A 25,788-nucleotide genomic window follows, 5' to 3' on the forward strand; every position below is an offset into this window, starting at 1 on the left:
GCACCAGGTATGTCTCTCATCTCCCCTATCTGGTTTATTGTAGTGACATGGCTTGCTTTCCATTGAGTAGGTTGTGTGGAGGGTATGGGTCAGCAGATAGTACTGTGTTGAATGTCTAGCCATAGCAAATCCTGTCTAGTAGCTAGTCTGAGCAATTATACACTGTTTATTGTGTTCATCAGCCAATGCCCCCCTTTTTGTTCCAGGGATCTGGAATATCAAGCAAAAGACAGCTGATAGTCTGATTATGGGACAAAGCAAGCTGGCCTGAGCTTGTAATATGTATAAGTCTGGTACATATTGTACTTCTTGTGGGAGTCTTGCAACATGTGCCATCCGAATATAATGGCTGGCCCAGCCGTCCACAAGTCTGGTACATATTGTAATACCGGTACTTATTTTAATTGATTATATGCTAATGGTATCCAGATACCAGTTATGGGAAGATTTGCTGATGACTTGGGATATGAACGAGCTGCTTCAAGGCGCTTGCCAAGGGGCGCAGGCCGTGAAATCAACCACACCGACCGCTCTTGAGCGGCGGTCACGGGGTCCTGGCCTCTAATCGGCTGAAGGGCGGTCCATCAGCAAAACGTTACCCGACTTTGGCCAGGGACTTGGCTTGATTTGGCTTAACGACGTCTTACAGCCGCTTGCAGATCGATAGACCATCAATTCAGAAAACCACGTATAGTCGGAGTGGGTCGGAGTGGGTGCCAGGGACATCGGAAGAAGGTAGAGAAGTCCAGATGGTCTGATTTCTGTCTCTCGGGGACTTGAAATTGCTTGTCCGACGTGGTCCGACTGTAAATGATTCTCAAAAAGTGGGCCCATCGATCTGCAAATGGCTGTAATGCCCACTTTTTCGGCGCTTGTGGCCTTCTTTGAGGCTTGAATCAGGAAAAGTAAGCCAAGTCGGGCGCCTAAATGCCAAAAGATTGCTCTAAGACGCCGAAAGGTGGTTTTGCATTTTCCTGATGTCGCCGTAGATTAGATTGTCCGAAAACCGTCCGAAAGTTGTCCAAAAATGGCCTGGGGCACCTTTCAGTGTCCAGTGAAAGGAGAATGCACCTGGGGTGGTTAGGATAGCCTGTCACACTAGTGGGGTTCACTCTAGGATGTAGTATGACTTGTTTCCGGACTGGGATATATACCAGCTGGTGCAAGGTGGGGTGAACAGTGTGTTTTGGAGGTGGAGTAATACTATGTAAGAAAATAATGGGCTGTGTGGCTTTGAAAGTGGTCCACATGATGGGGTATGATTATATACTCTAGGGAAAGCAATCTACAACCACTGGAACCACATTCTACTTCCCTGGGGGGTCCACAGGAGGGGTACAACCCAAAAGCGGTATCTGACGATGCACTGCTTGGAATCTCTCGGTATCTTATGTAAACCTGTAGATATATATGGGGTGAGTATGATGCCAAAACTTCAGGAAGTAGAATATAGTATATGCATGGGAAAACCCAAGAAACTGTTTTGGAGCCAGCAATGAAAAAATTATTTTTACAGCAATGATAGCCACTAGGCACTATTGATCACTGCCAGAAGTCCCCTCTCCATACATTGCCTGGGTCAAGTAATATATGATGATAAGCCTCAAGGATCGTCTGACCCCGGAAATCATGAATTCAATGTCCCTACCCACCTCATCTGGAGTCCATTCGACATCGCACTCACATGCCCCTACCCTAGGATTTTTCCAGAAGATTTATCAATTTAACTCCGGACTTTCCAGCGTCTTCGAGGCCAGTGCGAATCCCTATGATGATTTAGCTCCGAGGTCAGGCGCTCCAGAGTGACTCAGGAAGTGACTTTGAGATGAATCAACTCCAGTGGCTGTGAGCACCTGTCTAGTTGTGGGTCATCCTCGCACCCAACTTCCAGCACTTCCTCCCCTTTGTCTCCATCAAATTACCAAGCTTGGGGACGTAAATCTGCGACCATGAGGCCAGCATCAGTCAGCAAGCAGCTGGAATTAATTTGCACGTGACTGGCATGTCGTGCAGCATGATGGGAAGGCTCAGGACAGGTACTGACGCATCAGGACAACCTCTAGGAGCTAGGACAAGCACATGGAGGGATGAGGGAGTCATATGGTGCATGGTATAGCGGTGGACGGGTGCTGAGCAGTCAATGGAGTTGCAGTGAGTATTTGTTATTTATCTCCGGGTGGTCGCAGGGTCATTGCTGTAGTATAAAATGTACGATGTAAAGTAAAGTAAGAAAAAGTTTGATCTTCACCGTCTCAGCGTATTAGAGTTACCATCTCAGTGACCCTCGAAGTTCAAAAGCATCAAACTTAGCGATTTACGACCGATCCTAGCTTTGCCAATAGGCCTGACTTGTCAATTGAATTATCTCTGCCATCAACATATTAGCTCCTGTGAGTATTACATAGCAAAATAAAATTAACCAAGTCTCTCTAGCAATTTCTATTCCGCAAGCACGATCCTATGCTAGGTGTCGGTGCTTGCGACCTTTGTTTATTTTCAATTCTTCGGAGATAAATACTCCGGAGCTCGATTCGTGTTTGTTTCAGGCCTCAAGGCTTTGTTTTATTTTTCTAGGTCTTCCTACAGGCTATCCTATGTCATCTTACTCCTCCTTTCCCCCTAGAACTACTTTATACCCTTCAGCCATCTCAGACTGCCTCCACTCATACCACTGGGTGTGTTAGGTCATTTCCCCCTGGTCTCTGGTGGTTGTTGTGTGTCTGTGCCTATCAATGGGAATGGGGAAAGTAACCGGCACCCTCCTCAGACATTCCCAGTGGAAGTGGTGTACATATCCTGGCCCAATGGATGTTGAAGGGAGGGGCTGCATGAGACACTGGGAAACTTAAATGGGTGCAGATAGTTAAGCAGGGTGGCTCAGATTTTGGCTGGAGAATGGGAATTGAAATCATTCAGTCCTTGCAAAGGGTAAAACTAAAATATCAGTAATTTGTCTATTCCTATCTGAGGTTATGACCATGGGTGGAGGTTTGCACACAGTGGGATTTGTATCTAGAGCACAGCAACACAGGTCCTGGCTGAGGGAGGCGGCACGTAAGTGCTGGCACTTAAGTGCTGGCACTGAGAGTCAGGACCAACATCACATTGTGTATGGTAAATAGGAGTCATAAAATTTTGTGAAAACATGTAGCTCTATTTTCTTGGATTACAAACAAGAAGAACATGACAGTAGAGTCCAGTGGCAAGGCCACAGGTGTAATGATCAAGTCCATTCCATGCTTACATAACGTAGTCTAGATAGTTGCATCGCTGTAGTTTGTAGGCTTTGTCTTGCCAACGCCAGTAATCGTGTTCATTCCTGTCGGTTTGCGCCTCATTCGCCGCGCGGTGTTCGGGCGCGGTCCTCGCAACCACCGTGCCCGTTACAACAGGTCCCAACTCTAGTCCTGCTCAATGCAGCGATGCATGCAAGTCGATCGCGTCGCGTGGGACGCGCGTGGCAGGATCCGGTCCAAAATTTTGGAAGTCCGACCAATTTTTGGCTTAGGGCTTTGCGCGTGAGCTTCACCTTATCGTCCATCCCCTTCGACCGGTCGTTCGCCATGGATGTATGTATCCAGCAAGTACCTGCTAAAAATGCTGTAGCTGACCAGAATGTCCCAGCCCTCATTTGTGCAGAACCTGCACGATCTTTTGGTGCAATCGACCGCGAATGATACCGTCCAGCTCAAGGCGGTAAGATCGACCTGTTTATCCTGCGTCGATTTCTGCTCAAATTATGATATGTAGGCCACTGCCCAGCTCAACCAGCAGTATTACAAAAATCCAGCATGTATACCGGCCCTAGCCAGCATTATTGCCAGTTCGCCGCAGGAAGCGGTACGTCTGCGTGATCGGTGCGGTTATATGAGTTATTCTGACGCATTTTGGCGGCCGTGCAGGTCCGTCAGCTGGCTGGCGTCGAGATGCGCAAGCGCGTGCTAAATAACAGCGGCTCTCTGTGGATCGAGGTCCCGCAAGATCAGCGGGATCAAATCAAGCAGCAGCTGCCCGACTTGACGCTCTCAGAGTCTAGGTGAGTATTCCATACGCGATGTCAGCTTCCTTCTCACAGCGTTGACTTCAGCAAAATCGTCCGTCACTCCACCGCCCGCGTCGTTGCTGCCATTGCCACCATCGAAGTCCCCCTCGGCACATGGCCGCAGCTCCTCCCCTTCCTCCACCAGACCGCTACCTCAGTTCAGGTCGCTCATCGTGAAGTCGGGATCTACGTCCTCTACACTGTCCTCGAGAACATCATCGAGGCCTTCTCCAACGAGCTGCAGTCCCTCTTCAAGCTCTTTGAAAGCCTGCTGAACGACCCCGAGAGCGAGGAGGTCAGGATTACGACAGTGCGGTGTTTGGGCGTCATTGCGCAGTATATTGACTCGGATGACAAGAAGGACATCGTGAGTGCCGAGTGTCTACTTGCTGCTCGTTTGTCTGACTCTTTGCAGCAAGCCTTCCGGGCGCTCCTCCCTGCTATGATCAACATCATTGGTCAATGCGTAGAGAGGGGGAACGAAGCGGGAGCAAGGCAGCTCTTTGACGTTCTCGAGACGCTACTCATTTTGGTGGGTAAATCACGCCTTGACATCCCCATACCACAGTCCTGACTTTGATCCCAGGAAATCCCCATCCTCGCGAACCACATTCCCCAACTCGCGCAATTCCTCCTCCAGTGCGGCGGCAACACCAACTACGACCCAGACCTGCGCATCCTCGCGCTGAACGCGCTGAACTGGACCGTTGAGTAGTGAGTGTCGAGTCGTAGTGGACTTAAATGAACATGCTCAATTTGCATGATTCAGCAAAAAATCAAAGATCCAGAGCAACGACCTCGCGCCGGTTATCCTGCAGGGCCTCATGCCGATCGCGTGCGAGCCTGAGCCGGAGGATGTGGACGACGAGGCGCCGTCCCGGGTACGTCTCCCCGCCCCTACTCGCTATCTCCCTCTAACCTTGACCTCGCTAGTCCGCCCTGCGCGCGATCGACACGCTCGCGACGCAACTGCCCCCAAGCCAGGTCTTCCCCGCGCTGCGCCAGCTCATCCAGCAGTACTTCTCCTCGCCGGACGCGAACAGCCGGCGCGGGGCGATGCTCGCGCTGGGCGTCGCCGTCGAGGGCTGCTCGGAGTTCATGACGCCGCTGATGGACCACATCTGGCCGTTCGTCGAGGCGGGGCTGAAGGACCCCGACGCGAGCGTGCGCAAGGCGAGCTGTGTGGCTGTGAGCTGCTTGTGTGAGTGGCTGGAGGAGGAGTGTGCGGCGAAGCATGCGGTGCTCGTGCCGGTGGGTTTATTTTATTTTATTGGTGGAGTGATGGGGGGTGGCTGATGAAGGGAGTGCAGACGATTATGCAGCTGGTGAACGACCCGGCGACGCAGCGCTCGGCGTGCACGGCGCTGGATGCGCTGCTCGAGATCATGCACGACTCGATCGACCAGTACCTGGGCCTGATCATGGAGCGCCTCGCGGTGCTCCTCGACTCGGCGCCGCTGCCCGTCAAGGCAGTAGTGACTGGCGCGATTGGCTCCGCGGCGCACGCGTCGAAGGAGAAGTTCCTGCCGTATTTTGTACCGACGATGGACAGGATAAAGCACTTCCTCCTGCTCACGGGCGAGGGCGAGGAGACGGAGCTGCGCGGGATCACGATGGACGCGATCGGGACGTTCGCGGAGGCGGTGGGGAAGGAGACATTCCGCCCGTACTTCCCGGATATGATGAAGCAGGCTTTCCAGGGGCTCGAGATGGGCAGCGCGAGGTTGCGGGAGTGTAGTTTCTTGTTCTTTGGGGTGATGGCGCGGGTGTTTGGGGAGGAGTTTGCGCCGTACCTCCCGAGCGTGGTCCCCGCGCTTGTGGCGAGCTGTCAGCAGGCGGAGCAGGGGTCCGAGCCGTTGTCGCGTGAGTCGAGTAGTGGTCTGGGTCGTGGTGTGTTATGTGCTGATTGTTTGGTTGTGTGCAGTGACGACGGCGGAGGCCGCGGCGGCGTTCGGCACTGGCACGTCGCCCGCGAACGCGATCGTGATCCAGGACGGCGCGGAGGGCACGACGATCGACATCGAGGACCTCGACGCGGACGTGGACAAGATGCTCGACGTGAACAGCGCGATCGCGGTCGAGAAGGAGATCGCGGCTGACACGATCGGCGCGCTCTTCGCGTCGACGCGGAATCATTTCCTGCCTTATGTCGAGCAGACGACGTTGGAGTTGGTGGGCCTGCTGACGCATTATTATGAGGGGATTAGGAAGAGCGCGACGGAGAGTTTGTTGGAGATTGTGAGGGTGTTCCATGAGCTGAGTGGGAGTGGGCCGTGGACGCCCGGGATGGCGTCGGTGAACGTGAGTTTGCAGCTTGAGCGTTGGGTGGTGGGGCGCTGATGGTGTTCGGAAAGGCGCCGTATTTGGACGCGAATGTGAAGCAGCTGATTGGGCATGTGCTGCCGCCGCTGTTGGACATGTACGAGTCGGAGGATAACAAGTGAGTGGTTTGTTGATTTTGCTGGTTCGGGCGGGGTCCCGCTCTCTCATGATGAGACAATCACGTAAACTCAGCTCACATCGACGCCTAACGGGCGTATGAGATGAATTCGTTGTATTTTCCTGATCAATTCTTACCATCATACTGTTTTGCTCCAGGATTTGGTACTGATAATGTGTTTTCAGGAGCGTCGTGTCTGCACTGTGCGTCGGTCTTGCGGAGACGATTAACGAAGTCGGCCCCGCGTTCCTAGCAGATCGTACGTCCTTGTTGCTCATGCATTCCGGTGACCTCACGAACGTCTATTCTCCCGCAGACTTGGAGGACATCAGCAACATGGCGATCCAGGTGCTGGAGCAGAAGGCGCTGTGCCAGCAGGACCCCGACCAGGACGAGGACGAGGAGGCGCCGGAGGACCAGGCGGAGTACGACTCGGTTTTGATCTCGGCGGCTGGCGACCTGGTGTCGTCGCTTGCGAATGTTTTGGGCGCCGACTTTGCCCCGGCGTTCACGCGGTTCTTCCCGTTGATTTCGAAGTACTATGTGAGTGTTACCGCTCAAGCTTTTTGAAGTATCCTGACGTTGGCGGCGTGATGTAGAAGAAGAACAGGTCGCTCAGTGATCGGTCGTCAGCTATCGGGTGCTTGGCGGAGATCATTGGGGGAATGAAGGGCGCCGTGCGGGAGTGGACGGAGCCGCTCATGGAGTTGTTCTACAAGGCACTAAGCGACGACGAGGCGGAGGTCCAGAGCAACGCCGCGTTCGCGGCCGGGCTGCTCGTCGAGCACTCGGACGTGGACCTGTCGCCGCAGTACCTGCAGATCCTCGCGCAGCTGCACCCGCTGTTCGTCGTCGCCCCCGACGCGCCCGGACCGCGGTTCAATGCGCGGGACAACGCGGCGGGCGCGGTCGCGCGGATGATCGTGAAGAACACGGGGGCGCTGCCGCTGGACCAGGTGCTGCCGATCTTCATCGAGGCGCTGCCGCTGAAGAACGACACGCTGGAGAACCGGCCGGTGTTCCGCGCGATCCTGCACCTGTTCAAGACGAATCCGCAGGTGCTGCATCCGTACATGGACAAGCTGCTGGCGGTGTTTGCGTACGTGCTGGACCCGAGCCGGACGGAGCAGGTGCAGGAGGACACGCGGGCGGAGCTGATCCAGCTCGTCGGGGCGCTCAGCAAGGAGGACCCCGCAAAAGTGCAGGCGGCTGGCCTGACGCCGTTTGTGGTTGGGTAGAGTGCGTGTACAGTGTCAAGATTGTTTTTTTTTTCTTCTTGGTTTGTGCTGTTTGTTGCTGCTGCATAATGTCTCTCCCTCTTGTGTTGACCGTTTCATTCATTCCTCATTGCATACCGGAGTCAGGTTACGATATCATGGTTTGTTGTCGAGTACTGCTTTGTCTACGCACGCGTTGCGGTTACGAGTAACGAAATGAAATAGAATGTACCGCCAGTTGGCCTTGACGCGTTGGTGACGGGACTGTCACGGTCACGTGAGACGAGAGGATGTTCGAGGGTGCAGCGCTGCGTCTGTCTCTTCAACTTGTCTTCATCGAACGTCGTCAACCTGAGTTCGCCCACTGACACCAGTTTCGAGGTCGCTGGACGACTGCCCCGGCAAGCGTCGACGTTGCCAGCCCCTCGTTTGCCATTACTATCATGTTACTAGTCGTTCTTTACCTCGTCTTTGCCTCTGCCCTCGCCGCCAATGCTGCTGTTTCCGTCTCCATTCCTTTGGCAGAGCAGCTTCCCCTCATCGCCCGTGTTGGCTCGCCCTATTCCTGGTCGTTCTCCAAGGACACATTCTCGTCCTCCAAAAACTCTACGTTTACCTTGGCTGCCTCTTCCTTGCCCGACTGGCTCTCGCTGGATCCTGGAACGGGGACACTTCATGGCACTCCAGCAGCCGAAGACGAAGGCGCGCGAGCGATATCTATCACAGCAACCGAAGACGGCTCGGGCGATATAGCTACATCAAAGTTCACGCTATGCGTAACGTCCTCCCCTCCTCCGGTTCTGAACATTCCCGTCCAAGACCAGTTCCGCAAGGCTAACCCTTCTCTGTCCTCCGTATTCCTGCCTGCCCAGGGCTCGGCTCTGAGCGCTTCTCGACCGGCTCTGCGCATCCCGGAAGGGTGGTCCTTCTCCATCGGCTTCGAGTACGGTACCTTCAATTCCAGCGGGGATCTCTATTACGCAGGCCTACAGTCGGATGGCTCCCCGCTGCCCTCCTGGGTCCGCTTCAACTCGAGGCAAATCACATTCGATGGTGTTACTCCGTCGTCTCCTAAGAATGCGTCCCGGTCGTTCTCGCTGGCTCTCCACGCGTCTGACCAGGAAGGGTACTCTGCTGGATCCCAAGCATTCGACATTGTCGTCTCGACTTATGAGCTGTCTCTGTCCCACTCTAGCCTGCCCACCATCAATATCACCGCCTCGACCCCTTTTAGTGTGGACTTCTCCTCCCCAGCCGACTTTACGGGCGTCAGCGTGGACGGGAATCCTATCCAGCCTGCGGATATACAAGACTTGGCTGTTGACGTTTCTCAGTACTCTTATTGGCTGCATTACGACCAGACAACGAGGACGTTAAGTGGCGAACCCCCGGACCAGTATGGCGAATCGAAGGCTGGGCCGGTACTTCCTGTCAAGTTGACGACCATCTTCAACCAGACTATCTACACTAACGTCTCTCTGGCGGTTGTACCGTCGTTCTTCTCCACGTCGGATCTTAATCCTTTGCTTATCCAGCTGGGAACACCGTTCACGTTCGACCTGGTCCAGTACTTCTCCAACGAGACCACTGTAGGCATCCTCGGCAGTAACGATGTGGACCTCTCAGCGTCGTTCGACCCCGCTGAGGCAGATCAGTACCTCGAGTTCGACGCGGACAAGGGTGTGCTGGCTGGCAACGTCCCCCAGGATATCTCTGACTCGGACTATGCGCAAGTGGGCGTGACCTTCACCGCGTACTCGCACATCACCCACTCGACGTCCCACACGAGCATGAACGTCTCCTGGTCGCTGGATCAGTACAAGCACGAGCACGCAACGCCGACGCCCGGGTTGTCCAACGCTGCGCACGCGAAGCTTCTGCTCGCCTTGGAGATTACGTTCGGTATTATCGGCGGCGTCGTCTTGACGGGTGTTCTCCTCGCTGGTCTCAGGCAATGTACGAAAGTCGAGGACACCGCGCTGCTAGGCGTGGAAGCCGAGCGTGCACTGTCGGAGAAGGACAAGCAGTGGTACGGCCTCGAGGTCGAGCAGGGCGAAGATGGCTACGGCTGGAGCGACGGGAAGCGCTTCGACATCGTCAACTTCGCGCACGCCGACGTGCCCGCGCACGAGGGCGTGGACTCCGCGCCGATCCGCGGCGGCGGGTACGGGAGCCTCCGCCGCGTCCTGACCAGACTTGGTTCGCCCGGCGCGTCGAGCGTGCTGTCGCACAAGTGGAGCCCGCGGAGCAGCGTCATGCGGAAGGACGAGTTCATGGGCCGGCTGCGCGCGACGGTGCGCCAGGTGAGCGACCGGTGCCGCCGGGGCGCGCCGCGACCGACGATATCGAAGCCGACGCTGGTGTCTGCGCCGCCGGGGGTCGAGCAGATGGAGGGGCTGCCGAGCGTGCATGGGCCGCGGTTCGATGGGGGGGTTGGGGTGGGCATTATGGGCCATCTGAGGAATTCGGTGATGTCGCTGGGCCGGTCGGTGTCGTCTTCGAGCAATGGGACGGCTGGAAACCGGTCCATCCCGCGACGGAGAGCGGATTTCGTTCCTCCTGGGAGGGAAGATACTGGGATCCTGGCTGTGCCTGCGAATGTACAGCGGAAGGCGTCCCGGAAGCCTACTGTCCGCCCGGTCCACCGCCCTGCAAAGTCGGTCGACTCTGTCGCGAGCTCGGCGAGCTATGAAGGGGACGCGGTTGTGCAGACCGCCACGAAGGCGATGAGCGTGCGGAGCGCGCGGAGCGTCAGCGGGATCTCGTACCTCTCGCAGCCGGAAGGCACGCCCGTCGTCGGCGGCGCGCGGCCCAGGTTGGTGCCGTTCACGAGCGCCGCGCGCGTCCCGGTGCCCACTCTCCCGCCGATGAGCCCGAAGGTGACGAAGGTGGCGAGCCCGCCGAAGCGCGTGGCGAGCCAGAAGGCGGACGTGCTCATCTCGCCGGGGGACAGCGGCGACGACCTGGAGCTCGGGGTGCAGTACGTGCGCGCTCTGGGCGAGGAAACAAACAGTACCGTGAATACGCCGCGGTCGAGCGTACGGGAGTCGCTCGCGCCGCGTTCGGAGGCCGCGCCGTCGGTGTTCTCGCTCGCGACGTCGGAGCGGGGCCCGAGCGGCGCGAACGTCGTCCCGCGCGTGCTTTTGCGGTGCGGGGAGTCGTTCCGGTTCGTCGTGCCCATCGCTAGTGCGCAGGGGCGGCTGGTAGCAAGGATGCGGGATGGGAGCGGGGCGATGGCGCCGCCGTTTTTGCGGTACACGCTCAAGGCGAATGGGCTGGGGAGGGGGAAGGAGGCGGTGGAGTTCTGGGGGACGCCGGGGGTGGATGATTTGGGCGAGGTGGCGGTGGGGGTGTATGGAGCTGGGGCGGTGTGTGTGGGGAGGGTGGATGTGGAGGTTGTGAGGCGCAGTTGAGGTGGGCGCCGAGACGGGCGTATTTTATTCATGACACTTTCCTTGATGATACCACATTTGTAGCCCTAGTTTTCTTTGCACGCACTCGATCTGTATCGGACATACTCACAGTCTATACCCACATATCATACCTTACCTTAATGTAGACCCTATAATTGAAACAATCAGTGTAATTTCTCTGGCAGTCGCTGCACGTCTGACGATGAACTTGTTTGCAGCCAGAGATCAGTTCCGTTAGTCTGGGCTTATGCACGAGCAGTCGGAGACTAACTCGGTCAATGATGCTCGGACAAGACTTGTAGTGATAGGCCCGCCATCATACCATTTAAGAGTCTCCGACTCTACGTGCGGGAGCTGGTAGGTTGGGATATTTGGTCGGACTTGGCAGCTGCTTGATATGCCGGACCAAGGGTTGACGGCAGGGTTACATATCGACAGGGATAGAGAGAAATGGATATTGCGAGAGAAGAAATGACGATACATTCATGTGGTGTTGTAGCAAGGGCGGAGAGTCTCTGTGATGTATATACGGTACGAGAGATGGAGTGTTGGATAGTCCTATTAATCCCGGAGAGCCAGAGAAGGGAGATCTGTCAGAGCCGTCAGTATTGTACAACATGGGACAGTGAAAAATCAAAAGTGCGAAAGACGAACGGGTGTATATCATAGGGGAGGGCTGAGCAGTACTCACAAGAGTGCGAGTAGTCTATGACTTCCAGATCAGGATCGCAAGCGAGCCGACGTAGAAGTAGATAAAGTGTTTCGTTTCTACAAACAGCAAATTATTGTCAGATGTCCTGCACAACATCGGTCCTCGAAACCCGAGGAAGAACCTGGCGAAAGGACTGACCATGGGTGACGTAGCTGCCAAAGTTCTTGCCTACGACGACGTGCCAGGTGGGCCCGTGCCGTCTGTCGAACTCCTTCTTGATCTGCGCGGCGATGTCCTTCTCGATGTTGTACTTCTCGAGCGCGGCGGACGCGATGTCGACGGACTCCTGCTGCATCTCCTCGCTCATGTCGACGTTCTTGATGATCGCCTTCGGCCCCGAGCCTTCCTCGGGACCCTTGGGGTCGGTGGACGTCGTAGAGTTGGTCGCGTCGGCCATGGTGAGTCTCTGAAGCGTGGTAGGACGACTAGGAAAAGCTAGAAGGGATGGAATACACCGGGTCAGTCAAGGCCGTTATATTGCACGAGGAATTACATGCCTCGCGTGAGTAGCACGGGTGGGGACAATGCAGGAGGGATGCACGCGAATAGCAGGCCGGGCGTAAACTGCAGTCAAGTCAACCCAGACGCGGTCCACGCGCTGGTCCCGCAGGCACGTGTCGCGAGGCCGCGGGACCGGTCCTGCTGCACATGTCCCCCTCCCGCGGCCCCTTCTCCCGTCCCTCGCTGCTGCCTCGCCACATGCACCTCTGCCGCCCATGCGTGCGGTGTGGCTCGAGAGCTATAATCGTTCGTCGTGCTCCATATGCTCCTGCAGCTATAAGAGCGGAAAGCATCGCCTTCTGCTGATTGTGTTTCTCCGCTTCAGTTCTCCCGCAGCTCGTTATTGACGTTCTGCGGCCTTGGGTGCAATCTATCCCGAGATGAACGCGCTCGTATTGCTGCCACAAGACGGCCTCAGGGCCGGGCGCCCATAATAGCAGTCTAACTGCAGCACTCTGGACCCACGCAAACACACTTACGCCTCACTGCAGGCTGCCTAACTGCGCCGGATTTTACGAAACGCGTCCCGTGGCTTCATTACTAGGTCCTCATGTCCGATCGTGCTTGCTGTTCTGGCCCCAGGATGTCTAATCGTGTATACCCTCCTCGTCTGAGCACAATCCTCGTCTATGGGCTAACCCTGGTACGATATCTTCAGCCCTCTGCCCTCAGCCCTCCGGCTCCAACGCTCACCTCAAGCGCCGAAGTCGCCTGAATCCGAATCAGTGTACCTCTCTCCCTGTGCCGCCAAATTGACTTTGTCATGCCATATCGTAAGTGAAATGAAGACGCCATATGCACTCACATCCTGCGGCGCGACACGAGGCCACAGCGTAATCTCCCCTGGGCGTTTTGGCACCGCATTCCCAGCCACCCTCCCGTCAGCATGCGGGGGAATCGGAATGAAATGCTCACCGGTGGCACGCTTCATCTGGCTTGCCATGCTCTGCTCAGTCTGGGGATACAGGAATTTACCTAGCGGACCGAGTATCTTCGAGAAGCGGCGTTCAAATGGCCGGAATCTGGACGCATTCCCGGCCTGTTCGCCCAGGAGGCGACAGTCTGGTTCGCAGACTGCAAGCGCGATCCACCGGAACCTGTGTTTTGGATAGCTCTCCGGCTGATAACACTGGCCGTCGACACAGCTCTGACCGTCCAAATATGATGTAAAGCGTGCAGTAACTGTACGTGGACCAGCGCGAGCTCACTGTATTGGACCCCAACAAGCAACTTCCCATCGCCTTCTCCCCTCTTCGCTGCGTCCCGGGTTCCTCGAACGTGGATCGTCGCCATAGGCCGGACCCGCGGCCTGATTCTCAGTCTGGGCCTCAAGACTGTTCGAATCCTCCTTCCCGTGCTTTCTGTTCTTCGCTAAGCAACGTCTATATATAAAATCTCGGTCCATTTTACTGTACCTCAATCTCAGGAAGGACGAAGAGGTGGAGTGGTACCTCTCCACGCGCACCAGTGCCAGGCTCGGAGGAGCATAGGCGTATCCTCGGCGACTATTGCTGTGGCTCAGACATAGGATTTGCCGTATGCATCCGCGTCGACGTCGACGTCGCAGGTTCCTCGCTCGGTCCTCGTGGGTTTAGGCCGCTGCTTCTCAGTTATTCTGCCGCTGGCTCATGTCTGCTCGTGTTAAATACACGCAACTCGATGCATAACTGGCGATATCCTCGCGTCGTTCCCGATGCCCGTGCGCGAGCGGGATATACTCGGGCTCCGTAACAGTAATCATCGAGCGACTCACGATCCCCCCTGGGTGCTTCGACGTCGTGCGCCTGGTGGAGATATGGCCTGTTATCCCGAGCTTCTCGCGGAGTCTACTTGTGTGTATCAGCACGCTGTGCCGGCCGCTGCTAGCGTTGCTGCCGATCTACCTCTCATCTCGGGCTGCAGACCTGGGTAGATGGACTGCGGCGAGACTGCGGCAGATTTGCTTGCTTGCTCGGGGAGACGCGAATTGGTTGAGGGAATTGTGTCAATAGCCCGGCGGTATAGCCAGATGTCGACCTCCCGGTCGTCGATACTCAAGCCTCGCGGTGAGGGAGCGATAGGGTTTTACTTGCGCTCGAGTTGGACTCGACTCGGTCATGCACGCTGATTGGGTCTTTGCTTCTTCACGGCGATATTACGCTGTTGTGGCGGACATGTACCTCTTTCGGTGCCCTCAAGACGTGAGGTGTGGCACTCAAGTTGATTGGCGATATTGTCAGGAGATAAGTTCCACCTCCGAGGAGCTCATTCGCTCAGGCTAATTTACGGGAGCCACTGATCTGTCTCCAGGAGAGGTCTGAACGCAGCCAAGCAGGCGAGTCCCGTCGATATCCAGAGACAGGTGCCGCCGTCTTTGGAGAGAGGCATTATCATCCGTGGAGATACGGTAGGCATACTTGCGTCAGGTAACTAGCGGCCCGCGATACCGAACAGCTCCAAGGAGGACAGTCGCAGAATGCTTCCGCGAGCTGGCGAGTTCCTGATTGCACTGCGATTAGATCGCGCGCACGAGTGGATGATCCGTGGGGCAGGAGGAAGTTGGGACCAGGCGAGCGGAAGGTTAAGCACGGCTGCGGACCCGGGTCCGTCCGTCCGTCCTGCGTCGGCGAGGAGCGTTGAGGAGCGTGTTTGATGGCGATTGGAATCGGCTAGTAAGCAGCAATTGGGCTTAGACTATCGGCAGGATCGTCATGGATGTGGCACTGGCAGGCGCACGATAGTGGCGCGATTACGGTTGACCATCTGGGCCAGGTCAAATTCAAAAGTCGCCTCACAACTTGGAGGCTGCCTTGGGTTCGATCCTCCGCGTTGACAGCTTTCGGCCAATCCCGAAACAGTCTCTGAAGGGGGTTGAATACATCTATCAATATTATGTACGTAGCGCGGCACTGAATTTTACAGTAGTGACTGTTCGATAATCAATAAGGTTCGGGACCACTACTCCGAGAGGATGCGAATCCCCAGCCCACATATTTCGGGGAGCGACGGGCGGAAAGACTTATCGGTGCCGTTTAGTGCACATTAGTACTAACCGTATATACGTATCCTTTAATGCTTCACAACCGTTTACACCTCGCGCTGCACAGTCCACCTGCCGATACTGATATATGATATCCCGCAAGTGGCTGTGGCTGCTTGATGTAGCTCCCCGCCTGTGTTCTTCTCTTGGAGGTCACTAGCCCTAGCACGGGTACTCCAGTATCTCTTTATAGAACGCCCCCAATATTATACTACAAAAGCCCAGTGCGCGACATACCCATACACAAGACTGCAGCTGACCGTTTGTTTGGTGGAGCGGAGCTTCAAATATCGGCAACTCCCGTCGTATGTTCTCAGCAACAAATCTCTTACGACAAGCATAGGCTCATCGTGTAGAGATTTTGCGTCACACTTCTTCAGGAGCGTCCGGATGAAGTCTTGTCAAGACGTAGTACATTTTTACTGTAGCCCCCTCAGTATCCCTCGTCCGCTGAGTGGATTGCGACAATTCAAACTCCGCCCAATATCCCCATCCACCCCACCGGGGATCGAACACAGCAGTCGCAATGTGAGTCAGTGACTTTTAAATTTGACCTGACCCAGATGGTCAACCGTACGCGATGCCGTGTTAGTCTGAGGGGTTTCAGGTGTACGTGAGGAAAGAGGTTCTGCAGACATGCTGAGAGCACGAGGATGTGGGTGACAGCTGGAGACATAAGGTATTTAGAGATTTAGAGTTGGTCGTCGTTTATCACAACGCTCGGCAACCAATGTGCATCACCGGCCAGCGTTGCATCAGAATCGTCAAATTCGCAACTTTGACTCTGAAAGCATGCCACAAGGGACTGAGCAGCCTGAGCTCGGTATCCTCTCTCAGTCGACGTCTTTCGAGCCGCTGCGGTTGGCCTGAGCGCTGTTTGCAGCCTTTGCCACAAGATCCGGCCGTTCTCAGCTCACTCGCTGTCCTACCACAACTGAGACTATCTCCGTTCTATCCCCACCTATACTTGCCACATCCTCCTTGTATATTCCATAAAAGCGTATGCTAGGGCCTTGGTTATGCCCGGAAACAAAGCTGTATCATCCCATTAGCAACACATACACTTTCCAGCGAAACCCCGCAGTCGGCAGCCACGATGGAGATCTCCTGCACCCCTCAATCGCCTATTGATGTCCAGCCCACGATTGGCATAATTGGAATGGGCGCCATGGGACGCATGTACACCAAATATCTGGCCGAGGGCGGGTGGAAAAAGTCGGTCTTTATCTATCCCTAATGTGCCTGCGCTCTCTCTGTTCCGTCTTGTGTGCTCGCCGCTGACACTTCCCGTAGAATATACGTTTGCGATATCCCTGCCAAGTATGAGGAGCTGAAGCGGGCGTACGAAGGTGTGCAGTTTCTGTTTTGTCCTGGTTCCCAGTGCGAATGTCCGATGATGCTTCTGCAGACATCCCGGGTGTTACCGTGTTCCCCGACGGGCACCGGGTATCGAGGGCATCAGACTTCATCATGTACTCGGTCGAAGCAGAGTACATTGATAGAGTGGTTGCAGAGTACGGGCCCTGTAAGTGCATCCCCTTCCGTCACTACTTCCTTGCCTTAATATGTACTCGCACTTCAGCGACGAAGCTCGGGGCGATTGTTTCCGGCCAGACGTCCGTGAAGGCGCCCGAAAAGGCAGCTTTCGAGAAGCACCTGCCGGAGGATGTTCATATCGTTTCGTGTCATTCATTACACGGGCCAACCGTATCGCCTCATGGGCAGCCATTGGTGAGCAAAAGAGAACCGCCCATTGTTCTGTCATTGATTCATGCGTCAATTAATTTCAGGTGCTCATCAAACACCGGGCGCCAGATTGGGCCCTTACATTGGTCGAAAATATCTTCCGACCACTCAGGTCTCGCTATGTCTACATGTCCTACGAGGAACATGATCTCGTCACAGCAAATACACAAGCCGTGACCCACGCCGCATTCCTCAGGTACCGTTCCCCCTTCATTCATCAACCTTCCCCACTTACTCCCCGCAGCATGGGCACCGCCTGGGCAAGCGCAAAGTCCTATCCCTGGGAGGGCGGCCCGTACGTGGGCGGGATCGAGAACGTGAAGGTGAACATCATGCTGCGGATCTACTCGAACAAGTGGCACGTCTACGCGGGCCTCGCGATCCTTAACCCCTCCGCGCGCGTGCAGATCGACCAGTACGCGTCGAGCGCGACGGAGCTCTTCAAGCTGATGCTCGCGGCGGACGAGCACGCGCTGCGCGCGCGCGTGTACCAGGCGCGCGACACCGTCTTCGGCGCGGACTACGGCGACGAGAGCAAGCAGGCGAACACGCACACGCGCACGCCGATCCTGCTCTCCGAGGACATCCTCGACCAGTTCAGCCTCGGGCGCAGCCCGTCGGGCGAGGAGGTGCCGCTGACGCCGTCGACGAGACGCGCGCGCGCGCCCAAGGCGAACTCGCACCTCTCGCTGCTCGCGATGGTCGACTGCTGGGCGCACCTCGGCATCCAGCCCTTCCGGCACCTCGAGCTCGCCGCGACGCCGATCTTCCGAATGTGGATCGGCGTCGCGGAGTACCTCTTCCGCTCGCGCGCGCGGCTGGACACGGCGCTGACGGCGGCGCTGTACGACGCGTCGCACCGCTCGGACGACCTCGAGTTCGTCGTCGCCGCGCGCGGGTGGTCGCAGTGCGTGTCCTTTGGCAACTTTGAGCTGTACCGCGAGCGGTTCGCGCAGACGGCGGGGTTCTTCCAAGCGCGGTTCGAGGACGCCACGACGGTCGGCTCGGCGATGATCAAGGCGATCATGGAGAGCTCGCCTTCGCCTTAGAGCGGTGCCTGTCCGGGTGGGCGTCCCGACGATCAGGCGCGGGTCATGGGCTGATACCGAGGGAGTGGCAGGGCGCTGTAGTAGTAGCGCAGCAGCAATAAACACAGCATTTCGCGTGCCTCCACGTTTCTGCCATGGCATGCGAAGCACGACGGCAGAGTCGCCTGCTTCTCTTCCCTGAGCGGATGCAAAACTAAAACCTTGATGGTGTTCGGAGATGGGAGCAGATAACGAGCACAGTAAATGACGAGCTTGGGGTTCCTGGGAGCCATATCCGATGCTCGCTTGTGACCATGTCCTTGATTATTAGCATACGCCAATATTATTCAGGCATAATGTGTCATAATGTTGTCAGAGAATTGCGCTGCTGTGCTAGTAAGCATCGGGGAAATAAATGGCACAGATGGGTAAGATAGTTTGCACACGCGGTTTCGGCCATGGAACTAGGATATCCGACGAACTTCTATTCAAACAAGAGGAGAGGAAGCCGGGACAAGCTCGGGTCGAAGGCGTCTACATACGCAATATCGTGGACGGCCTTCTCGATAATTGCTATACACGAACCTGTGGGAGCGACGCCACTGCCTATCACCCGTCAGCCCCACTGACATGTCGCTTGCGGCAGCAAGGCACCGCGATAGAGGCGACCCCACGTCGCATACGTACGCTGGGTAGCACCTGCTTCATACAGCATTGAGGATCGAGATGAAGACGTCGTCAATTAGGCTTTGAGTCTTATTGTATGCATGATGCCACGCGAGGGAGAGCCTGGCGACGTCGCAAGTCAGTCGGCGAATGATTGACAGCGAATTCGAATTTGGCTTACACAATTTACATTACAGAGAAGAACTACAGTTTCTGGTTTGGATTATGGCTGGGAAGCAAGCGCGCGCGCTGGCGGGCGGAAGAGAACGGTGTACAGGAATCGTGATTAGTGCAGCCACCACAGGGTATGAGGCTCGAGAGGATAGTATAAGGGTATGTGGCGTCAAAATCATATAAACGGGTCAACGGCTTGGGGGATAACGAGGCTGTTGCGGACTGCGCGATTGAGAGCTCTGCGACGAATGTGGCGCTTCTGGCGATGGAACTGAGGAACGAGAAAGACTCGGCGACCCTGTCAGGGCAGAGGAACGAGGGGGGACATGCCGACTTGACGTGTGTGGGTGCGCCGCGGCTGTCACCCGTTGCGGACCTGGAGGAGCTGGCGGTACTGGTGCTGCAAACGATGATGTACTGGGTCTTCGGGCGGCTGAGGCGACAGGCGCAGGCGCTCGCCCAGTAACGCTGTGAGCGCCTGCGCTTGGTAGTTTTTTGACTGCCGGCTGTCAGGCGCCGCCCCTGGATCGTAGGGCGTCGTTATTGCGGCGAGGGACAGCGGAGACGGCTTCGGGGCTGTTGGAGACGTAATCGATGCTGAAGGAGGCTGCAGAGAGGGGAGAGGGAGGTGAAGGCGTCGAGACGGCTGAGACGACGGAGCTGGGGCATTCCTCGGGTCATATTGAGCGTGGACGTGGTAATCTGATGCCGGAGGTATATCCGGAGCATACTGTGCAGGGTAAACTGCGGACGGCATGCCCGATGATGCGGGAGCTGTGGACGCCATACTACCCGCCTGAGGAATAGCAGCCCCGCTTGGGTTTGGCGCCGAAATGTACGGAGGCGCCGCGACAGGCCCCGACGTCGCAGCAAAGCCTGGCAACAACCGAGCGATGGAAGCCTCCAGGTTATCAAATCGGTATTTCAGCTCGTCGTACTCCGCGCGCGTCACGTATTTATCCCTGCATATTGCAATGATTTCGCGGACTATTAGCAAGAGGAAGGGAACATACGAGACGTGTACACGCACGTCGGTTCAACGATGTTCCATTGGCACTTGTTGGCCTCCCCACGGCGCGAGCACGGGCCGCAAGGCTGAGCCCTGGAATCAGAGCTAAGGAACTGAGGACTAGAGCAGCTCGCGAGACTGTCCCGACCTGTCACACTTTATCTTGCGCCGCTTGCATTCTGCGGGGGACGGGATCGTACGCGACCAAGAAAAGACCAATGCCGTGTTCCCGAATTTGTAGGTCCATAGGGGTGCGAGAGTAGCGTCGAGAGTGGAACGGTCAGCGTCTGGAGTGGGGCTAGAGTAAATGGCCGTGCGCACCGGTACAGCTTAGGGCCTGCCTGCGGCGTTTCTTCTTGGGCGGGCCTTGCTCCTCGACGTCAGAGTCGGGTGGGCCCAGGTCGCGACTCTCGCGACGCTGTTCGAGGGCTGCGGGGTCCATGACAGTGGCCATAGAGGGCTGCTCGCTAGAAACATAACTGGGGCCCGGGACAGCATGCTGCGGCACGGCAGGAGCAAGGTAAGGATGGAGGTGATGGATGGACGGGAGTGATGGCTGCATCTGATGAGAATCGGAGGGTGAGTAGCGAGGATCAGCTTGCTCCTGCCTAGATGAAGAAGCAGGGCTCCGGAGAGAATCGCGGCGGGGAGCAGCATTCGAATTACGAGAAGGGCTACGGTGATGCATGGGGGGTAAATGAGGAGGAGAAGTAGACTACAACATTGAAAGAGAGAAGACGGATTCGAGCGGGGAAAAGAAAGGCAGGGCGTATTTGAAGGACGGCCGAGATGAATAAAATGTTCCGTGCCCTCCGCGACAGAGCGGATCCCGTGGCAGCGGTTAGGGCGGTAACATGGGTGGGCTGTGCTGGAGACGGAGATAGAGGAGATTGATACGAAGAAGGCGCATCGATCAGCGTCTCGGGTAGATTTCACGGAGCGAGCTTACAACGAGCTTATATCTTGAATTGCCTCCGTCTTCAATTTCGGGTTCATCTGTGGCACGGCTGGCGCAACGCATGTGCTCGTCGCCACGGTGCTGCTGCTTGTCAGCGCACGGCACAAACATGAATCCGCGGAGCCCTGGATGCGCTCCTCCCCGAACGCTGGGATGGGAGCATCGCGCCCGCAAGTGGACGATGTTCCGGGTCCAAGCTCCGTCCTACCGCAACTGGCCGAATCTTTGCGAAATCGTTCTAATCGGATATAAAGGGTGCGCCGGCAATCGACGAGGTCGCTGTCAGCCTTTCGAGCTATTGCATGATCCCTTTGTGATCCTGTTCCATGATTCACTCGTCCCGTCGTCGCGCAAACATGCTTCAGCCTCACACACCCGGACCTTCAGCTTCCCCCGCATGGCCCTTACGTGAACCGCTCTTGTTCGGCATACTGCCCACTCGGTTCTTCCCGTCCGATGCCACTCCTGTGTGTACCCACCGCCACAAATTACCCGCCTGTGAGCACCCCTCTGCCGAGCTTACCCCAACTTGACACAAGTACTCACTGCTTTCTGTCCAGTGCACAGCGCTGTGGTGCTGCCACGCACATGTGCCCACTCGTCGCTGCACGCCGAGTTGCTAGCCTGTTCTCTCCGGACTCTAATCCCGTTGCCCGAACGCTGATTCCTAGATAACCTCACCACCCAAGGTTCAAATACGCCCGCGCAGTCTTAGCTTCTTCGGTCAAAACATGGCTATCACCGGCGAAGCGCATGGTTTCCATCCGCCCCCGTCAACGCTGCTTTGGCATGAGCTCGTGCGTCAGCTGCCCCTGGTTTCTGTGGCCCCTGCTTACTTGGGACGCCAGCCCGGCGCGCGCAGCGTCAACGCCGCGGATAATCTGATACTCGTGCTCGCGGGCTGTGGCGCGTGCGGAATCAAGTGCTCGCAGCCCTTGCCGTACTCTGCCAGGGCTGCAGGCTTACTGGCAAGCCGCCACATAATTGCACCCGTCCGTGTCCCCGGGTTATCAGATAGTAACTCTATCACCCGCGCGACGCCGTAACGATCCTCTATCGCTCCGCAACACTTTCTCATATTCGCGCAATCGCCCGGCCTGCCGCCTCACTCTGTATTCCCCCCGGTGCGTCCACAACCTCAGCTCTCATGCACTGAATGTGCGATCACAGGGTCGCGCGCGCGTTCACATCCTCGTGCACCCCAGCGGGACGAGCGATCCGTAACCCACCGGCAGTTACGTTTCGCTTTCCAAGGCCTCTACCCCCACCCGCGCGCGATAGGCCAAATCGGCTGAACCTGCGTTCCTATACGCTGCCTGCGCTCCCGGTTCTCTCCTGGGTATGTCCACCGCGCTGCCACTTATGTCAGTGGTTACGTCCGTCATGCCAGGGCCTCCCTATCCGATAGGCATACCCCGCATGTGCGTCTCGGGCCAATCGACTGTCGTCCAGTCAGCCCTCGTCCCTCCCTAGACGGATATAGCGCAGCACTGCGTTCGAAATGGATTCTGTCACCCCGCGTATATGTCCGCGCGTCGCAGCGCCTTCCATGGAGATATCTGCGGCCACCCCGAGCGACGTCGGAATAGAGACTGCGCTGGGACGCCCGCCTGGTATGGCATTGTCAAGCACAATGTCGCTGCGTTACGGGAGCCCCCGCGCAATGGGAGCGATTTCGTCAGTCGCCCTGGAAGCGCGGGGGTTCCACTAGCCCATGGGTTTGCTTCCCTTCTCACCTGCGACGCTCCGAATAACCGCGCGGACGGAAAGGCGCCGTAACATACCTGTGAATCGTGATGCAATCACGGAGCTACACTGTCATTTTTCCGTGACGGGACCTTATTGCTTCAGAATGGCGAATTCGGGCATATGCATTCTCGTAGAGGACTACATAGGGCAGTATGCAGCCAGTGTAAGACAGCAAGAACGCAATGGTTTAGGCCACAGCGTGGCTACGGAACCTACAGGGGACACGAAGATCATGTATCCTAAGGAAATGTGCAGGGAGCTGATTAACCGCCCGACAATGGAACAGAAAGAGGCGAACGGCATGCCCAGCTCCCCGCGTCCGCGACCTCCTCTGCTCGACCAAAATGCTTGACCCAACATCCATCCGCGCCACGAAGGACGCGGCGCAACTGAGACGCCAGGCTCAAAGGGTCGAGGTGACTGTAAGGAAACGACACCGTTCGCGTCCGCTGCGTTTATATACTCTGCGATTCTCACGGGGTCCGTGCGTGGGTACCTTGCTGGTATAAGAGACGCGAGCCAGCGGACGACTCTTCATCGAAAGTTACACCTTGCAAGTTGATATTTGGGATCTCGCTCGCGTTCTTACGGAGGGATCTTGAACTGTACGCATGGGAGATCGAGTCCTCGTCCCTCAAGACCACCCCGATACAATGTATGTCGGAGGCGGCCCGTAGATTAGGTACATTTACGACGAATTTGCTCAATATTAGACTCTGCTCCGTTGAAATGGATGGAATCATACTGCTCTGAAACGTATCTACTGTGCGTGTATCATGATCAGAGCCCGCATCGTATGCTATGCAGCTTCGAGAACTGAGATTATAGATTGAGATATACAATATGTACACGGTGAAGACCTAACCACCTCCCGCAGCTCCGGATCCTCATTGCTCGTTCACGAAGAGAGCAGCCATACCCATCCCTGAGCCAATACACATACTCGTGACGAACAGCTTCGCACCGGTCTGCTTGGCGATGTTATAACCGGTCGCGACCTGTCTTGAGCCAGCTGAGAAAGAAACACACGCAGTTCAGCCATGTGTTGGCAGTAGAGAGCAGGGAAGCACTTACTGCAGCCCAGGGGGTGGCCCATCGCGATCGCGCCGCCGTTCGGGTTCACCTTCTCAAAGGGAATCCCGATGTGCTGGATCGAGAACACGGCCTGGCTCGCGAAGGCCTCGTTGATCTCGTAGAAGTCGATGTCATCCTTGCTCAGGCCGGTCTGCTCGAGCAATTTGGGGATGGCGAAGGCTGGGCCGACGCCCATGATCCGCGGGGGCACGCCGACGACGGCTGAGGTGACGTATTTCCCGATAATGGGGAGGCCGAGACGCTTCGCTGCCGAGCGGCGGGCGAGGAGGACTGCAGCAGCGCCGTCGGAGACCTGCGATGCGTTCCCTGTAGAGTTGATATGAGCCAGGACTCCGGGGTCTTCATATACACACCCACCTGCATGCGTAGTGCCGTCCTTGGAAAATGACGGCTTGAGCTTCGCCAGGCTCTCCGCCGTGACGCCGTCCCGGATGCCGTCGTCCGCGTCGACGACGATCTCCCTCTCCTGCTCCGTCTTCGGGTCCGTCCACTTGACCTTGACGGGCACGATCTCCGCCCTGAACTTTCCCGCCTTCTGCGCGGCGGCGGCCTTCTGGAACGACGCGGCCGCGAACGCGTCCTGCACGGCGCGCGAGATGCCGAACTCCTTCGCGACGTTCTCGGACGTGATGCCCATGGGGATGAGGCAGTCCTCGGCTTCTTTGTTCGAGAGGACGGCCTCGGACCAGCCGTCGGGCATCGCGGCGCCGCCGTAGCCGAAAGTCATCGACTCCACACCCGCGCCTACAGTCCCACACCCGCGAGAATCAGAATAGTTCTATGAAATCACGTAAAAGGAGAGCGGGAATGAACGAGACTCACCGATGCCGATGTCGATTTGCCCGACCTTGATCTCGTTCGCAATTTGGCTGATCGCGGTCAGCCCCGACGAGCACTGTCTGTTGACGGTGTTGATAGGTGTCGTGTTGGGGATACCCGCGTGCAGAGCGGCCATGCGCGCCGCGGTCGCGCCTCCTCCAGGGGGAAGCACATTCCCTACTGAGATGTCCCCGACCAGCTTGGGGTCGAGGCCGACTTTGGTGTACGCGGCGCGGAGCACGGCGGAGAGGATCTCTTCAGGGCGCGTGTCCTTGAAGCCCCCCTTCTTGCCCTGCACCACACCCAGGTAAGACGCGTACACTGAGCAGGAAGGCGGCCGGACGTACCTTGGTGATGGCAGACCGCACCGCCGCGACCACCACGACGTCGTCGTCGCTCTGCGCGAGCACCTTCGCCTTCCCGCTCGTCCCCGCCAGCTGAGAAACCTTTTGCGCGATAGCAGCAGCCATGTCTTGATGTGTGCAGACGGGGAGAAAGAGTGTCTTGCACGACGGACGCAGAGGACCTTATAAGCGCATCAAGACGAGGGCCGGTTGTGTCATAGCGCCGGCGGGCCAGCGTTATCACATGGGCGGTTCATGGATGTCGTCTGAAATCGTGGCCAAAGCCGGTGCGGGGTAGTCAGCGGGCTGGAGAACCTTGTGGACGTCGTTGGGGGTAAAAATCATAAGGATTATACACGGCAGGCAACATTACAGTGTGTCGACGGCGTAATTATGACCTTTTTTTTCACGGAAAAATCGAGGTGGCAAAGTGCCCAGTCGAACGCGTTACCGGCGGTCCATCCGGAAGGCGTTACCCGGTACACGTGCATGCGCCCACAACGCGCACGCGTAACTCGCTACTCGCTACTCGTTACTCGCTACTCGCTACCCAGTCAGACGCAGGAGGCTAGTAGCGGCTCCTTAGCAACTCTGAGGTGCTACTGCCACCACTATTTAACGGTAGTTATGACGTCTATAATGCTTGTACTTACTTGCTTTCTATGCAATGATAAGACATTTCCTTCCAGTACTTCCTGCTTCGAGTGAGCCTCAAAGCATGGAAGTCCATCAGTCGCACCGGTCCTATGAACTAGCAGTGGTAGGCTTGCAGATAGTCGTGGTTTGGGTAAGTAGACTTCTTAATTTCGGTTAGGAGTCGTGGTTCGGCTATGCACATCGCAAGGAATTTGATATC

The 25,788-nt window shown here is 56.6% G+C and overlaps 8 protein-coding genes across 8 annotated transcripts; 5 read left to right on the forward strand and 3 right to left on the reverse strand.

The window, feature by feature from the left end:
• Positions 1-3,506: 3,506 nt before the first annotated feature.
• On the forward strand, positions 3,507-7,937 carry GLOTRDRAFT_60198 (ARM repeat-containing protein). The gene is made up of 15 exons (XM_007867244.1): positions 3,507-3,569; positions 3,625-3,696; positions 3,751-3,840; positions 3,903-4,036; positions 4,088-4,409; positions 4,458-4,574; positions 4,629-4,756; positions 4,812-4,923; positions 4,976-5,293; positions 5,353-5,905; positions 5,967-6,343; positions 6,397-6,482; positions 6,668-6,741; positions 6,799-7,025; positions 7,082-7,937. The coding sequence occupies exons 1-15, from the start codon at positions 3,564-3,566 to the stop codon at positions 7,718-7,720; spliced, it is 3,255 nt and encodes a 1,084-aa protein (XP_007865435.1). The 5' UTR covers positions 3,507-3,563; the 3' UTR covers positions 7,721-7,937.
• Positions 7,938-8,196: 259 nt separating this feature from the next.
• On the forward strand, positions 8,197-11,106 carry GLOTRDRAFT_25080 (uncharacterized protein; the record flags this gene model as incomplete). Its single annotated transcript, XM_007866563.1, has 3 exons — positions 8,197-10,299; positions 10,357-10,730; positions 10,815-11,106. Coding segments are annotated over 3 exons (2,769 nt in total), but the record flags the coding sequence as incomplete, so codon positions are not given.
• A 712-nt stretch (positions 11,107-11,818) lies between these two features.
• Positions 11,819-12,131, reverse strand: GLOTRDRAFT_39720 (dynein light chain protein, type 1; the record flags this gene model as incomplete). The annotated part of the gene is made up of 2 exons (XM_007866599.1): positions 11,819-11,880; positions 11,963-12,131. The coding sequence occupies 2 exons, from the start codon at positions 12,129-12,131 to the stop codon at positions 11,819-11,821; spliced, it is 231 nt and encodes a 76-aa protein (XP_007864790.1).
• A 4,086-nt stretch (positions 12,132-16,217) lies between these two features.
• Positions 16,218-18,409, forward strand: GLOTRDRAFT_75626 (prephenate dehydrogenase). The gene is made up of 6 exons (XM_007867245.1): positions 16,218-16,559; positions 16,638-16,693; positions 16,753-16,869; positions 16,927-17,075; positions 17,135-17,286; positions 17,335-18,409. Exons 1-6 carry the CDS (start codon positions 16,441-16,443, stop codon positions 18,137-18,139), a joined length of 1,398 nt encoding a protein of 465 aa, XP_007865436.1. The 5' UTR covers positions 16,218-16,440; the 3' UTR covers positions 18,140-18,409.
• Positions 18,410-18,855: 446 nt separating this feature from the next.
• GLOTRDRAFT_99776 (uncharacterized protein) lies at positions 18,856-19,189 on the forward strand. Its single transcript, XM_007867246.1, has 2 exons — positions 18,856-18,907; positions 18,966-19,189. The coding sequence occupies exons 1-2, from the start codon at positions 18,889-18,891 to the stop codon at positions 19,139-19,141; spliced, it is 195 nt and encodes a 64-aa protein (XP_007865437.1). The 5' UTR covers positions 18,856-18,888; the 3' UTR covers positions 19,142-19,189.
• Positions 19,190-19,319: 130 nt separating this feature from the next.
• Positions 19,320-20,655, reverse strand: GLOTRDRAFT_138409 (uncharacterized protein; the record flags this gene model as incomplete). The annotated part of the gene is made up of 4 exons (XM_007867247.1): positions 19,320-19,920; positions 19,989-20,060; positions 20,125-20,254; positions 20,289-20,655. 4 exons carry the CDS (start codon positions 20,653-20,655, stop codon positions 19,320-19,322), a joined length of 1,170 nt encoding a protein of 389 aa, XP_007865438.1.
• A 1,001-nt stretch (positions 20,656-21,656) lies between these two features.
• GLOTRDRAFT_128704 (uncharacterized protein) lies at positions 21,657-21,971 on the forward strand (the record flags this gene model as incomplete). The annotated part of the gene is made up of 2 exons (XM_007867248.1): positions 21,657-21,722; positions 21,774-21,971. The coding sequence occupies 2 exons, from the start codon at positions 21,657-21,659 to the stop codon at positions 21,969-21,971; spliced, it is 264 nt and encodes an 87-aa protein (XP_007865439.1).
• Positions 21,972-23,477: 1,506 nt separating this feature from the next.
• GLOTRDRAFT_115882 (acetyl-CoA acetyl transferase) lies at positions 23,478-25,105 on the reverse strand. The gene is made up of 5 exons (XM_007867249.1): positions 24,936-25,105; positions 24,592-24,880; positions 24,127-24,513; positions 23,749-24,075; positions 23,478-23,686 (listed from the first exon to the last, which is right to left on the reverse strand). Exons 1-5 carry the CDS (start codon positions 25,056-25,058, stop codon positions 23,562-23,564), a joined length of 1,251 nt encoding a protein of 416 aa, XP_007865440.1. The 5' UTR covers positions 25,059-25,105; the 3' UTR covers positions 23,478-23,561.
• Positions 25,106-25,788: the final 683 nt, after the last annotated feature.

This window comes from Gloeophyllum trabeum, assembly GCF_000344685.1.
Source record: "Gloeophyllum trabeum ATCC 11539 unplaced genomic scaffold GLOTRscaffold_00005, whole genome shotgun sequence".
Taxonomy (NCBI): domain Eukaryota; kingdom Fungi; phylum Basidiomycota; class Agaricomycetes; order Gloeophyllales; family Gloeophyllaceae; genus Gloeophyllum; species Gloeophyllum trabeum.